Genomic DNA, 16,667 nt, shown 5'->3' on the forward strand with positions numbered 1-16,667 from the left:
TCTTCAGGGATCTCATCTTGGGATCGAAACCTTTCTAGGAGGGCATCCCATTCAAGTGCAATAGTTAGCTTGTTTGCTTTGCCCCCTGTATTCCTCCTGCCGTTTAGCTCTACTCTCTGCTTCTCCCCAGTGTATAACCTACTCTCGCCATGAGAGCAGATATGGAGCCTTCGGGGTTTTCCAGCGCCGGGTTTTAAAAAAAATATATTTTTATTAAATTTTTCCATCAGTGCAGTGAAACCAACAACAGAAAAAAAATAAAGGACTCAATCCTCAATGTATATATCAGGAGAAATCCGTACTTCCCGCGTTTCCTCCCTAATGCCCCAACCCTCCGCCCTCTCTACCCTCACCCCCCCCCTGCCAGTGTGCCCGCGTCAACCCCTCCTTCACTGCTGCTGGGAGGGACTCGGGGTCCAGGAAATCCGAGCCCAGGGCAATCAAACGAGCCTGTCCACTGTCGTCAAGAGACCGGAGACCCCCCTGCCCCCCCTGCCCCCCCATCCAGATCCAAGCCACACACCACAACTATTCGACAGTTACCAATACATTGTGCAAACGCGGAGTCCTCCACAGGTGTACCTAAATGGCTCTATTCAGGGTGGTCTCCCCAGTCGGCCCAGGGGGCCCCACCCCGGGTTCCACACAGCGCCGGGTTATCAATCGTTGCGTCATTATTAGTGCCCAGTCAGCAAACCACAGCACTACTTTAGAGCTCTTTGGTCTGGGATAGAGTCCCAATAGCAATAGACAGAGTTCTGGAGTATCCCAGGGTGTGGTGCCTATCAGTTCTGCTAAGGTCGTTGATATGTCCGTCCAATAAGCAGGGAAGGACATGACCATAGCATGTGTAGAAGGGGGACATCGCCTATGCAACAGCGAGGTCTTTCGGAGGATGCCGATGGGAACATTCGTCTGATTCTGTGTGGTATTGAATATTGTATGAATTTAAATCTCGAATTACGAGTGACCTTTGCGGGATATGCTAACAGAACAGCCCAATCTTTGTCTGAAAGGTCACGTCAGAGATCCTCTTCCCATTTCACCTTCAGAGAGGAGAGCAATATCGGGAGGTGAGTGTGGAACCCACGATAAAGCCAATGTCCCAGGTGTCTGTCATTGCCCATAGTGTGTAGCGCCTGTAGTGATGTATGTACTTCTGGTTCCCTCCCTTCAGGTGCCCAATATCTCTGCATATATCTGTGGATACTAGCGTGTGTAAGAAATAGGTTTTCCTTGTGTACAAATTCCCCATGCAGGAGCAACTCCCCATCCTGGAACATGGCACCCACCATATCCTTCCTGTTCCCAAGGGCTGAGTCTACGTGCCGTAAGAGTGCCTGAGGACGTGGGCAGGCCACACAATGGTATGTTTGATGCTTATGGAGCCTTGAATCCTGCAAAGGTCCTTGCCAGTCTCTAATTCGTCAGGCTATGCGGAATAGAAGGGAGATCGCTGGGGGTGCAATCGCGCCCAGTCACATGGGTCTGTGGAGATGTCCTTGTCTAATCCCCTCTGCCGTATACTCTATCTCCGGCAGATTCCGACTGGCCAGCCAATGGGAGAGCCCGTGCAGTTGCCCAGCGAGACAGTAAAGTTGGGTGCTCCCTGATCACTCCCATCGGTTGGTAACTGTAACTTTGCAAGGCTGACTCTTCGGCACCCATTCCCCCCAAACTAGCTCTACTAACATAACTGTTTGAACACCCAAGCCGCTACCACCAGCGGTAGGGTGAGAAAATGGTACAGTAATCGAGGTAGCATGACCTACTTTGCCTGCCGACCAGCCACTGATAGAGGTAATGTGGTCCAGATTGCGATCTGTAAGACCAGGTTACCCTCGAGTAGACTCTGCAAAACTCTATATATTTGGATTCCTACGTTCTAGAACATGTGTGGGGCCACGGGTATAGAGGTGGATCCAAGTGGCAGCATGGAGTCTGTGTACGTATTAGCAAAGGAAAACGCACAAGCTCTGTCTGCTTTGATTTGCAGTCCTGATATTATCCCAAATTCAGTTAATAGTTGGGCTATCTGTGCTAAACTCTCCGAAAGGGATTTAAGATGGAGGATCATATTATTGACATATAAGGACACCGAATGGATTATATGGCCTATGGAGTCCCCCCCCCCCCCCCGTCCCCCCCCCCTCCCCCCCCCCCACTCGGCAGCCCTTTGTCGCTGTTGTTGTGCAATAGGTTCAATGGCAAGCACAAATTGGAGCGGTGACAGGGGTCAACCCTGTTGTGACCCCCTTGGAATTGGATGGAGTCAGAGATAGAGTGCCCCGTCCGAGCTCGGGCCGTGGGGGGTGGATATAACAAAGCCACCTGTTCAATATACTCCGCTGGGTTGCCGGATTTAGTTGATACTGCTTGCATGTCGTCCCAGGCCACTGTGTCTAAAGCCTGGCGAATATTCAGGGACACCCATCTAGCCTGCAGGTGTCCCCCGACAAATAGCATTAAGGGCCACTCCTCTTCAAAGGGAGCAAGATTCAACTGTTGAAAGACCTGCCCGCCCCTGCCGCCCTTCCACTCAAGTGCTGGAGACCCTTCCATCCCACTAAACAAATACTAATCCTATTTCATTGGCAGTGTGAGAGGAGGCTTATGAGATCACTAACAGAGGCGAATTAACAACTGGACATAGGTAGAGAAAGACCATAGAGTCTGGGGCAGACTAGCATGCTGTTCCTTAGGCGTTAGGCCGACCTGTGTGGCAAACGAGGCCCCGATCTGTAGAGGCTGCAAAGAGCGGTGATGTGACATCTGAGGGCAATGTGGTGTGATGGTGAAGAGATGCAAAGATCCGAGAGGCACCTTTGATCAAACCGGCGAAGGGTGAGATGACATGAGCTGGCCTGGTACAATTCAGTGGGGGATGAAAACGCGATAATTGTGGAAATTAGGGTAACCGTTATCAGGATAGAATCTATGATGTGAAAATCAGGGAGTAGTGTTTTAATTCCTTCGGTTGATTGAGCTCTGTTGAAAGGAGGCTTCCAGGTGTAAACTGCACGGGTAAATACAATTGCGTCTCTGATGCCACACTGACCAGCCCAGGCAGATCTTTCCACTTGGAAAACTCCTGTTTTTAAGCTTACTAGCTTCAACATGAAATGCTCCAATGGCCTGGCTAAGAAAACTAAGATTTTTAGTGTGCTTACAGACGCAAAGCTCAAGATTGATCTACTACAGGAGACGCACGCAAAAAAAGATCGGGTATGCCTCACTAAGTGGGGATTCCCAAAACAGCTCTTCTCATATAATGGGTGTTTATGAGGCTGAGGGGAGAGGTTATGGTGGCCATTTTGACTTCACACACCATGAACTGTGAGATACTGGACTCTTATGCAGGTGAAGGATGGCGCCTGACCCTAGCAATCATTAGGCTATGTACTGCAACATACACAATTGCCAATATCTAGGATCCAAAGCGGTTTCTCAAAAGTACAATTTATTTGTTTAAATATAGGCAAAAAAGAGCAAGCACACTCTTAATGTGCCCACACCTTGAGTCCCGGTATTATTCGCATTGGTCCCCACTTTTAACCGATCCCCAGAGTTCACATGTCTGCAGTATTTAGTACTTAGTATGTCCACCACTTCCCCCATACCTTCTGGTGCTTCAGAGGACATTGACGTGCTAGATAAATTGGTTCCTCCAATTAAGCAGATTGGTTCATGCTCAACCTATTGGACGTCAACTCCGGTTGACTTCCAATATCTAGCAATGGGCCTTTTAGCCATCAATGTACCCAGACCCAACAGGGCTCGGTCCCCTTTAGCGTCCCTCAACTCATCCATTAAACTAAGCAGCACGACTCTGGGTGAAGCCTCCTGCGGTTGGCCCTGGACCCTCAGTAGGGTCTTGAATATGGACAGTCAATATACCTGGATAATGAGGCATTTCCAAACCATATGGTAGAAATCCCCCACCTCTCAGTGACATCTAGTGCCGTTGGGGTCCGCAAGTTTATTGGGCTTTCCATAACCAATGTGGTGTGTAGTAGGTACAATGCAGGTATTTAAGTTGGACAGTGCGCAACTTGGCCAAATGCTAGGGGACAGGGTGCCATGCATGCCTCCCTCCAATCAGTCTCATCCAGTGGGCCCAACCGCGGCTCCCCGATAGTCCGAGAGAATATGTTGGATATAATGGGAAAATTGTGATTTATGAAGGGAGAACTCTGATTAAAGATCCGGGAAGGATTTCATGTGGTCACCCTCCCAAATGTTATCCAGGCGCGATACGCCAATATTGTCATCAAATGATTTTTAACAAAAAGATTTATTTATATTGACAATGGTTATCTAATATCATGCAATCTGAATGAGATAACCTTAAATAAAAATGACCGAAATAATGTTTAAAAGGGTTCTAAGTTTTCTGTTCATGTGTGCTGCTTCAAACTATTTTTGAAGTGTCTCAATAATATAGAATTTTAATAGTGCATTTATTGTTTCATCTTTCTGAGCATAAGACCCCTAACCGTTTACTTCAGAGTGTAAGGGACTAGCATCATTTATCTGGTCTGAATTTATATGCATGTGTAATTTGTAATGAGAAGAACTCCAAGAATGCCATCGAGTTGTTCCTGTGAGTTATCTGACTGCAGCATAGAGGGCATAAAACAATGACAAGAAACAAGCATTGGCGAAACTGTTAGGTCTGGGATTGGAAACTAGTGAGATGATTACATTTTCTTTCCTTTTTTTTTTTTATAACAAGGATGTGCCTCAAAAATAAATATAAGAAAACATGCCTTCACCTAAACTTGTACTGCACAAGCAACAAGGTGTTTGAAATGCTTGAATTAATCTCAGCCATTGGTGATCTCTCTGGGCCGCATTCTAGAATGTCTTTTTTCACCCACTATACCAAAGAGACCCTCTTTGTGCAAATCAGTCTTGGTCCTCTTCCAATAGAAGCAGTCCAGTCTGAAATGCCAGGCCAGGTACCCTCCAGATAGGGACACAAGCAACCCCAGACCAGTGGTATAACGAAACTTGAGCCCCCCCTTTCCTGCAAAGTGCATGAAAGGGGTCCACCACGCTGCCGACCCAGTCAGGAGCTCTCTGCCCGTCCATGCACAGTGCAAAGGGCTTGTGCTTCACAGGTGCTGCGGGGGCTATTTTTACACCACTGCCCCGATATCGACCTTCCTCAGTGTGTTTAGTAAAGTATATCTTCAATTGTATGTCAGTGAGCACTGAACCACGTCTTGTTATGCCTGTTGTACTTAATGTGTCTGCTGCAAAAACAAGATGATGGAAGGAATGCTCAAATTAATTTCGTCCATTGGCGATTGCTCAGGGCCGCATGCCAGGCCATCTTTTTCCCCTCACTGTGGTAGTCTTGGTGATGCTCCAGGCAGGTCGAACACTAATTTGCGTATGGCTGGTTCTTTTGCGTAAAAGAACGATGGCCTGGCATGCGGCCCAGAATAATGACCAGGGGCTGAGATTAACTCGGGCTTTCCACCCATCACTTTTTGTATACCTAAACATGGCCACTATGTGCTTTCAATAAACATTTTCAATATGTGGCCGTTCTAGTGATGTTTTTAAATAATCATCCTTTCAATTATACCATACATTTTATTATTATTATTTGTGAAAGAAACGGAAATAAATCACCATTTAACCGACCAAACAATTTGCATGCAGGTGTACAGTGTTAGTGTCAGTTAAAGAGTTTATAACAAGTTTAAAAAATGTGACCAAAAATAAATCGCCATATAGCAGGACACCCAGACAGCTGGCATAACCATGCCTGCTATTTAAAGTTATTATAAAAATAAATAAAACAAAAAGCATTCTTCAAACTACCTTCGTCACTGAAGTAGAAGGATCTATCTTTAGGTGCACATGAACAATGCGCACAGACGTTGTGCAGTCACTCAAAGTGAACTAAGCCAATGGGAAAGTTGGGCTGCTTCCTTGTCCCATGTTGTGTGCTGTGGCGGTTGCAACCAAAATGTGAATGGCAATTTGACTGAACAATGAATGAATCCAGCTAACAAAAAGCCCCTTCGTGTGTATATTATCTCTGTAGTTTTTGGAAAAAACAATCGTCTGGTGAGACAGCTACAGCTGTCACTTCAATTTAAAACATTTTTTTTTTTAAGAGCTTGCCTGGGAGACAGCTAAAGCTGTCTTTAAGGCGTGACCTAAAGAAAAATAGTGAAAAGGAAAGACACTGGGAAGTGACTGTTAGAAGACTAGGATAGGGCAGCAGGGTTTACCCAGCTGGAAAGCACACTGAAGCAACCAAGAGCCACATATGAGCGAAATGGTGTGGTGTCTTCCCAGGAGAACATTCTTATTGGAGTTACAGGTGATCATGTGCAAGTGAGGCTAAACATGGTATTTTTTTTCTTATAAAAGCTAATAACAAGACACCATGTAGGAAGATACTGACAGATTTGTAAGTGCCCTGTGCAACATTCTCCACCGATCGGATGTCTCCTGGAGTTGATGCTATTAGAATGAATGTTGTTTGCAGCAGACACTCCATGCTCGTTGCACCAGCGCTAAGCAAGATATTAAGATCGGGATATGTAAAAAAAAATGTGTATTGCCTCTAAATGCACTGGTGTATTTTACTAAGCAAAAAATAATTTGGGAGAGAAAATATTTATCTGACAAGTTATTATTGTGCGAGTAGTGCCTCACCAGCAACCCTTGTTTTTTTCTGTTACAGGTTCTGGTTCGTCAAATTTGTGATCTTGGCAGCAATGTGTTCAGGGGCTTTCTTTATTCCAGATCAAGACACTTTCTTACATGGTAAGTGTTTACTGCGCCTTTTTGTCCCCGTCTCCTCGCTTTGCTCATGTCATACTCTTATAGGGCGTGTTGCCTGCTATTGCACCGTAGTCCATTTACGTCTCTTTGATGACCAACACGCAGCTCGCATTTTGTAATCGCATTTGAATTATGCATGAAGTTCCCTGGAGAAGGGATGCCCACGCGACTGGCACAAGCGTGCGCCCTGCGCATGAGGCGTTCCGGAAGAACAGAGGCGTCCTTCAGCGGCGCGCGCGCAGCACTATGGAAGCTTTGTTAGCTCGGGTCGGAGGCCCCAGCGAGAGCACGACAGACTTCCACGGAACTAGTAGAGTTGGTTTTAGAGAACTTGCTGTGTCCAATTTCACTAGGCAACCTATTCTGGGTAACCAAATTACACTGTGCGGCATGACTATAGCATACAAAACCCCCCCACTACAAATGGCACGATAATGATCCTTTAATGTTCGTGGAAAGGGAGGGGGTGGGGCATCCGATACTTCCGCTGAAAGGAATGAAAATTTCTATACCAGATTTAAGCCGTGTCAAAGTATGCGATCTTTTCTCCAACTTGTGCTGCCTATGAGTTTTGAAAACCTCTGTTTTCCATATTAAGCAGAAACTCAAAGTACATTTTCTCGGATTTCTTTTTTTAGGTTTTTCCCCTTCCTTTTTCTTGCATCACTTTTACTTTTAGCTATTTCTTTGTATCGAATTTTTCTTAAACGAAAGCATACTTAAAATTCCATGTTTTTAAGTCTGGTTGACTGCGCCGCTTGCTATCTGTGACCAATTTTGCTAACAATTCTTTAAACTATACACGCAGTCGGCTCTGGCTGCACTCACCGGATTATTTTTCTCTCACTTTATGCTGTTTGCTTTGGTGCACCACTCCACCTCATATGAAGTGCGGGCATTACAGTGAAATTGGGGACTATTTTATGTCTCAAAAGTGCACTGAATCATAAAACATAAATCATAAATTCTTTTTCTTGCAGATCTACACAGAAAGCAGTTACTTTTTTCACTGCTGTAGGCTTTAAAAATTATTTTTTCATAAGAACTCAAAATGCTTGTTCACTAGCAGCGTTTGATGGTTTGGTATCCGAATTCTGCAAGTGCTTATACATGCACTCAGTGTCCACTCCCGCGACTGGGGTAACGTGAGATTTTCGAATGCTGTCCTAGGTTTGTGACCTGCCTAAATCAGAGTGATCAGATTGGAGCGCAAACGTTTGGAAAAAATGTTGTCAGGGGAAGCGGGATATTGATGAATAGATAGAGCAGTTTTGGAAGGACGACCATTTTTATAATAGCTATGCATCCGGTGATAGATAATGGTAATTTGTTCCGTATCGAAATTCGCGTTTCAAGCCAATCTATTGCTTACCTGTAGTTCACTTTCCACAGTTCCTCCGGATCTCAGCTCAGCCACACTGCTATATATCGAGTCGGTCCGGAAGCCCACTTATAGGAATGTTCCGTCTGGAACCAAGAGTGTCTCATCTGTAAGTGGAAATAGTATTGATTTGCTCCAGTTCACCCGGACGCCCGAGTGAACACCAAAGCGAATTACCTCCGGTGCCATTGGTGAGCAGTTCTCTCGCAGATATATAGAGTAATATCGTCCCCATACATTGATACCACCAGTCCTCACGTGGTGAAGCCAATTCCTCTCTGAGCATGATGTTGGCGTAATCTAGCTGCGAGTGGCTCCATGGCCACCTCGAACAGCAGGGGGGGAGAGTGGGCAGCCCTGCCTAGTATTGCGCGTAACATCAAATGGATCCGATGTACGTCCATTAAGCCGCACTCTTGCTGAAGGGAGGTTGTATAATATCCAGATTTCCTGTATGAAGCTGGAGCTGAAGCCCAGACGTCGCAGCAAGGGGAAGAGAAAGGACCACTCCAGGGAATCAAATGCCTTTGTGGCCTCTAACAGGGCCACCACTGCCGGCAGGGACGGGGTTAGGTGGTGCATGCCCATGAAAATAGTGCAGAGGTTGTGAGATGTGGCTCTCCCCGGTATAAACCCAGACTGATCGGGCCCTACTATTAATGGCATCAATGGGTGTAAGCGGTTGGCTAGGATCTTCGCTTAAATTTTATCTATATTAATGAGAGAGAGAGGGGTCTGTAGGAATTGCCGAGTTCTGGGGGTTTGTCTGGTTTTAGTTTCGTGATAATGAGGGGGGGGAGCTTGCCCGTTGCCACCGATTGGTGGTACATCTCTATGAGATGGGGGATGAGTATTGTTACATATTATTTATAAAATGCGGAAGTTAGTCCATCCGAACCTGGCACTTTATCTCCTGGGAGGCTTGATATTACTTGTTCTACCTCCTTTGGCGTAATTAGAGCGTCCATGTATTCACGGTGAGCGGGTTCCAGCCAGAGCAGTTCAATGGAGTCTAGGTAGCTTTGCAGCAACTCCAGGTCACTTGTCTCCCCCGCAGAGTATAGCCGGGCGAGAAAGGAGGACATAACCGATGGAAGTTTTTCAGGGAATGTGATCAGGCATCTTCCATCGTCTCGCAACTCAAACATACTCCGAGGCATGTTGTATGCGCAGCAGCCCAGCTAAGGTCTCGCCAGGGCGCTCCCCCTCCCCGAAACGGCACGCCGGTGCCTCACGCCCAAGATATTTGACCTCCCTGTCGGCCTCTGCCTGATATTCCGATAATTTGGCTTGAATGTCAGCCAGCTTCTCCAATCTTGGATCACGACTATGTTTCTTCCAGATCCTGTATTTCAGACCGTAGTTTTCTTAAGGATCTTCTTATCGCTTTCAGCTTGGCGATGCAGGTTCCCCTAATGGTCACTTTAACCTCATCGATGCTCAGGACGGCTCCCGGCCGTCATGAGCCACGGTAGTCGTGTGCTCATGACGGGCTGGGGGCGTCCGACCGTTGCCGCTCCGCCCATGCGCGGTTAATTCCCTGCCTGTGCGGGCGAATTACTTGGTGGGCGGAGTTCGGACGGCTCCCGGCCGTCATGAGCACACGCCCGTCGTGATTTATGACGGCTGGGAGCTGTCCTGGGTACCTGAGCGCCACGCCCAGCCATGCCCCCCCCTTCGCACCGCAGCGGAATTTGCCGCGTGGCGAAGGGGTTAAAGGCCTCCTACAGTGTGGAAGGTGAAGAGACAAATGCTTTATCCAGTTCAAAGAACTCTGCAATCGCTACCTCAATCTCTGCCTTTAACACCTGATCGCGCAAGGCCTGCAAGGGCAGCCACCACAGGAACATCGGTGGAGAGTCTGCAGGATATGCAGTGTCATCTGGACCGACGAGTGGTCGGACAGCATGCGCAGCAAGTATTCTACCCCTTAAACCCAAGTGAGGACGTCTCTCGACACCAGCCAGTAGTCAATGCGGGACCATGAGGTATGCACGGAGGAGAAACATGTACCGTCGCGTGTGAGTTGTGTGTGGTGCCATAGATCTGTTAGTGCATTATCGGTGATGAGCGTGTTGAGGAATTCAGCTGAGCGCGGGTGCTGTAGCTTATCGCTGGCGCGGTCTAGGGTTCCCTGCAGTGCCACATTGAAGTCTCCACCCCACACTATCGGGTGAGAGCAGTCCAAGACTTGTCACCAAATATTGAGAAAAATGTCTTGGTCTATATTTGGGCCATAGGCGGCAACCAAAATCAGCTTTTGCACACAGTGTACCCACCAATATAACATATCTCCCAGCCTGGTCAATGACCAAGTGTAGTGTGGGCCATGGGAGACCCCTTTTTAGCAAAATGGACACGCCACAAGCATAATTTGAGTAGACTAAGGAGTACTGTGCTCCACACCATCTGGCCCGAAGACCGGCGCTATCTGCAGGGACCAGGTGTGTCTCTTGGAGAAAACACACGTACACCCAGTTTCGGGCTAAGTATGCATGCACTAGTCTCGATTTGCGATGGTCATTTAGGCCCCGTATGTTCCAGGTTAAGCACATCACATTCATCATGCTAACGGGGAAGGAGCAGTCCTGTTGGTGTGCTGTACTGTAAATCCGGAAAGTCCACGTTTATCGTCTGCCTGAAAATGGGGAGTTTGGCATCTTGCATGCACGAGTCCAGGGCAACAATTTGAACTAAACACAACAAGCAGTTATGAAGTGTACCCCAACATATGTCCCTCCCTTCTCCCAAATGCTGCACTGCTTTAAGTTGAGCATTTCGTCGAGTACAGAACTGACCCCCCCTCCCACCTTTCCCCCACTCCAACCCCCAAACAGGTTGAGACATTGACCCACCCCCATTAGAAGACCCCAACTTGAAGCAATGCCAATGGCCGGGGAATTATCCCGTGAGGGCATGGTCGCACCAACCTAGCGTCAGGGTGGCCGAGTGATACAGTGAATTAGGTGGATAAGACAAGAACGGTAATGTCATATGGCTGTTGCCCACAAACCCCCCCCTCCCCCCCCCCCCCCCCCCAACCCCCGGGTAGCCCAGGGCCAGTGCAGTATAGCTTGTCTGCTACTTCTCTATTCACATTTTATTACAACGCTGTGTTTGCATCATGGGTCTTGGCTTCAGTCATTGTCACTGGATCTTCCTCTTTCCCGTCGATCAGATGTGACAGCAGATCACTTTCTTTCTTGCTGATCTGTTGAACGTATGTGAGCACAGCCTTGGGGTCAGTGAAGAATTGGTTTGTATCCGCAGGTGATGTGGATTTTGACCGGGTAAAGGAGATCGTAGTTGATCTCCAGCTGTTGAAGGAGACACTTGGTGGGCTATAATTCTCTTGCGGCCTGGACTGACAAAGTGAAGTCTGTGTAAAAGGACATTGTTTTGCCTTTATTTTTCGAGCTCTCCAATTTCCCTGGCCCTGCGCAGAATCGCATCTCTATCGCGATAATTCAATAAGCGGGTGATTATCGGCCGTGCCGGGGCCCTAGGCGGGGGGCACTGGCCCAGCGAGCAGTGCGCTCTCTCGACAATAAACATTGCTGATAGTACTGGTCAAAACAGTTCGCGCAGCAAGGATTCAAGGTAGTCCTCCATTTTTTTAAAATCACCTTTGACTCCAGGATGCCAGTGATTCGGATGTTCCTTCTAGGACTCGATTCCAAATCTTCGTTCTTGGCGCGGAACTTTATTCATTTATAACATCTTCTGGCGGTCGCTGGCAAGCGCGTCTTCGGTGTCTGAGACTCTGGATTCTAGCTGCGTTATTCTGTTCTCATGCGTCTCAACCTTTTGAGGCACCTGATTGAGTCAGGCAGTGAGATTGTCGATTTTGGCATCTATTGAGTGCAGACTTGTCTTGACGTCCATTAAAATGGAACGGATGTCCTCCTCACCAACACTTGGATCTGTGGCCTGTGTACTCTGCTCCTCCACCAGCGCCAGTGGTTTGCCAGCCCAGCCTGTGCATCTAATTCTCAAATATATTCGGCTGCTTGCTGTTGTATTTCCCCATGGTTGTGTTGGGGTGTTAGCCAGAGCACAAGCAGCTGTGCAGCAGGTCATTCCCAAATCCGGCAAAGAGCGGCCGTGTCCCAAGTCTCCCTCTTGCAGGTATTCAAGCTCTCTGGTTAGAGCCTGCCTTGGTGTGCCTCAGTATGTAACCCCCCAAAGACCGGCAGCGGCTGTGTCTCAAGTCCTCCTCTCGCAGGTATTCAAGCTGTCGGGTTAGAGCCTGCCTCAGTGTGCCAGGACCCTGGTCTCACAGACATGCAGCAGAGATGCAGCAGTTTCTTCTCGGGCTCGCTACACAGCAATGGGCCACTGGGGGATGAGTGTGCGGCTGAGTCCAGGTCTTGTTGGGCCCTATGCAGCTCCACCGCACCCTGCAGGTCCCGCACACCTCCCACCGCGTCCGGCTCGTTGAGCGGGCAGATAGTCCGCATCGGGGATGGGATGGGGGGGGGGGGGGGGGGGAAGAGGAGCAGATTTCAGCCCAACTCTGGGCCATTGCTCAAGTTTAGGAAGCAGTCTGTGCCTGGTCGATGTGGCATCACCCCAACCAAAATGGATTTGTACCAGAACACAACACATCTAATAATATTAGAGGACATTTCCATGTGATGGATCAGGCCTCGCTGCGATACCCACAGGCAGCATGCCTGATATTGGACCTCGAGAAGGCTTTTGATTCTTTATCTTGGGAATACCTCTTCAAGGTACAACGGGCAGCATTCCTGTGCGAGTGGCTTCTGTCCTGCACAAAGCTGTTGTATACAAATCTGTTATTTAGGGTGCTCATTGACAGCTTGATTTCACCCCCCTTTCCAATGGGTTGTGGCTCGTGTCAGGGCTTCCATCTCTACCCTATCCTATTCCCAATTGCCATGGAGCCTCTGGCTCATCGCTATCGCTTGGAGGGCCAGCAGTGAGGGATCTCTGTAGACGGAAGCACCCGATATATCGCTCTATGCGGATGACTTGTTATATATCCAAGATGCTTCAGAAGACATGTTCCTAATATTGTCTACTATCCAGGACTTTGAGGATGCAGCTGGCCTCTGAGTGAACTGGGGAAAATGATGCGCCTTTCTATTTTGCAGCAATGCCCACCCATAGGTAATCTGAATGGGCAACACTCCACTAGTCTGAAGGACAGCTGCAGTCCATTATCTAGGGTTTTGTCAATACCACTCTCAAAAAGATCTGTTTGAAGGAAATCTGAAATGTGTCTTCATAACCCTTGGATCCCAAATCCGTTTTTGGCAGCAGCTCTCCCTTGCACTCACAGGTAGGAAAGTACTTTTTAAAATTATCATCCTTCTCCTATATTATTTTGTAAATGTTCCAGTGTTTCCCCAACATTGTTTTTTCAGTGATTTGGTTCAATTGTCATGATGGGAGGCGACGTGTAGCTCTTCAAAACTTTTGTTGCCGATAGGTCAGGGTAGGCCTGGGCGCCATCCTTCAAAACGTATTACCTAGCAGCGTAGCTCTAATGGGTTTCGCAATGGTTGACAGAACCAACCTCTTTGAGACGAGCACAGCAGATGGTCCACTTCCCTCCTATATAGTATGTCCGCTCCTACACCCCCATATCAAGATGCATCGCTGGTGGCCCCTAAACAGGTGGATCTCCAGAAAATGCCTAACTAGGGTTTCCCAGCTCATAAGTAAAATCGACCCAAAATACCCTTTCAGGACTTATCGGGATCCTTAGGTCCCTAATGAATGAGCAGCTGTTGGAATGGCATGCACATTCCTTAAAAATGGTGGGAGACCTCTTCCAAGATGCCCCATTCCTTACATTCGAGCAAATTTGTCAGGATTATAATATTCCCCCGGGACTGTTAAAAACATAGGGACAATTGCTGGTGGCACTCGGATCATTAGAAAGGGGGGGCGGGGTTAACTAGATGAAGAACCGCCTGGCCATGCGGTGATGCATACTCTATACCTCTTAGGGGGAGGTTGATATTTCATCATTTGGCTGTTCAAAGATATTAGGGAACACAATGACATCTCTCTGGTTCACTTTCGATGCCTCTGGGAGGAGGACTTGGCAAGACCTCTGCACAATACTGAGTGGTCTAGAGCCCTGGATTGCCCCAAGACTGTTTCGAGGATTGCTCATTTTAAAACCCTCCAATATATGATCCATCGCAGGGCTTATTTTACACCCTCTCGACTAAATCCGATATTCCCCACAGCCAGTTTAACTTGTCCTAGATGTTTCACCCAGGTTGCTGACCTTCAGCACGGGCCCTGGTACTGTCCCAGCATTTCAAGTTTTTGGCACGCTTCATTGATTAGGGTCACACAATTCACCACATTAAATTCATGGGAGGCTACCACATTAGGTATTTTCAACAGACAAAAAAATCATAGGGTACGGGTGCGCTGTGCCAGCTTCACCTTCCTGTTGGCAAGAGTCTACTAACCATGCACTGGAAGGCCCAACACCCCCCCGGCTCTCTCCCAATTGCATAAGGCATTGCTTACATTGGGAGAGGCAAAAAGCTCAGCACTGCATTGGGAGGAGGCCAGTCTTATGTGCTAGTGCACTATAGCCAAGGCCTGGGACAATGTTTATACAGTACAAGGAACTGGCTGAAGAGGAGCTCTCTCCCTCACAATGTCAAATTTAAGGCCTCTGGTCCCCCGCTACCCTGCCTCTCAATCACAATACGCCAGAGTTCGAACCCGCTCTGCGAACCCCCCCAAATTCCATTTGGCAGCAATATACCATTATCTCTTGTTCCCCCAGGCTTCTTTTTCCAAGTTCTGCAACCCATCCGCATTATTCATTGGGTCGCCCTCATCCTTTCAGGATACTTAGGGGGACAATACACAGCAACACGTAGGTAAAGGATTCTGACATTTTGCATCATTGAGCCTGTGCAATTCACTCCTATCCTATTATTTGCGCAGGTAATGAATCTTGGTTTCTCTTGAAATTTAAATGTACCTGAAGTTTGCTACCTGTTTTTGTCTATATCCTGTTACAATTGCTAATGTCTAAATAAGAATGCCACCCATTTTTGTTCTCATCCTGCTAGAACTGTTAATGTCTATAATTGAAAAAAGAAACAATAAAAATTGTTTAATCATCACAGAGAATGCTTGGTCATCTGCCTGGGAGCGACAAAACCAAGGAAGAATGTGAGAAGGCATTCTTCTGAAACAAAGCCCCAAGAATGTGAGGTTTAAATATACCCAATTTAGTTACCTACACATTATTTGCATGTCCCCTAGAAGATTGAGTTTGATTGGATGATCAGCTGGCATTGTTATGTTATGTTAATATATATTTATAAAGCGCCAAATCACCAACGGTCTCTAAGTGCTGACACATTGACCCAGAATCCAAACGCCCCCTACTGCCAGCTGATCAGACAAAGGTGGGGAAGCTTATCCAAATGCCTCAATAAATAGGATGGTCTTCATCTTCCGCCTAAAAGGAAGTAGCTTAGATTCTCCACGTAAACTCTCCGGTAGCTTATTCCAGAGCTGGGGAATTACTACAGAGAAAGACTGCGCTTCCAGCGTAGTTCTATTAAAGCGTGGACAAGTCAGCAGATTTCTCCCGGATGAGCGGAGACACCGAATCGGAATGTACGGCTTCAGTCGATCTTTTATATAGCCGCACTGAGCTTTGTGTGCAATACACAGGCCCTTAAACCTGACCCTCTGCTTAATCGGGAGCCAATGTCGTTGTTGTAGCAGGGTTTCTTGGCAGCTTAAAAATCAATCTTTCCGCATCATTTAGGGTCACCTGGAGTTTCCCCAGGAGTTTCTCGGGGAGCCCAATGTAAACTGCGTTGCCATAATCCAGACGTGAATTAATGCGGACACAATGGTAAGCATGGTGGAAAATGACAGCAGGGGAACCAATTTCCTAAGTTGTCTCAGCAGATTCGCGCAACTCCCCACAACTACCGCTACCTGATTGTTCATTGTTAGCTTGATATCTAACCTGATGCCCAGGCTCTTCACAACTGGCACCGGTATCGGAGTAGTGCCAAGCTCTTGTGGGCAGAAAAGGCTGGACCATGGGTTAGCCCCTGTGCCAAGGGCCCGCACCTCTGTCTTGTCTGGATTTACCCTGAGCGAATTGTGGGTCATCCAGTTCATGGTGAAAGGGAGGATATTCTGTACATTTAGCTGCGCCTGGGCAGAGTTATCAATGCACACAATTAACTGGGTGTCATCAGTGTAATTAAACACCTGACAGTCCAGTTTAGCCAGTGCTTCTACCAATGGCTGAAGGTAGATATTAAAAAGCAACGGTGTTTTACGGGGGATTCTTCTAAAACAAAAGGGATACGATTTTAATGTTTTTAAATGGTATTGCTGCTCCTGCTGCTATTTGAAATTAACCATTGCCTTGGGGGTCATTGGGCTGAACTTACCGGAGAGAGGTGACCGTCAGTTCGGGCATGTCCCTTGGCGCTCTCCGTAG

General features: G+C 47.5%; 1 protein-coding gene across 1 annotated transcript in view; it reads left to right on the forward strand.

The window, feature by feature from the left end:
- Positions 1-16,667, forward strand: part of SERINC5 (serine incorporator 5) — a 202,134-nt gene that overhangs the window by 128,273 nt on the left and 57,194 nt on the right. The window contains exon 4 of the mRNA XM_085632223.1: positions 6,710-6,792. Coding sequence (XP_085488349.1) covers positions 6,710-6,792 — 83 coding nt within the window. The remainder of the gene's footprint in view (positions 1-6,709; positions 6,793-16,667) is intronic.

This window comes from Triturus cristatus, chromosome 2_1, assembly GCF_964204655.1.
Source record: "Triturus cristatus chromosome 2_1, aTriCri1.1, whole genome shotgun sequence".
In the NCBI taxonomy this organism is placed as follows: Eukaryota; Metazoa; Chordata; class Amphibia; order Caudata; family Salamandridae; genus Triturus; species Triturus cristatus.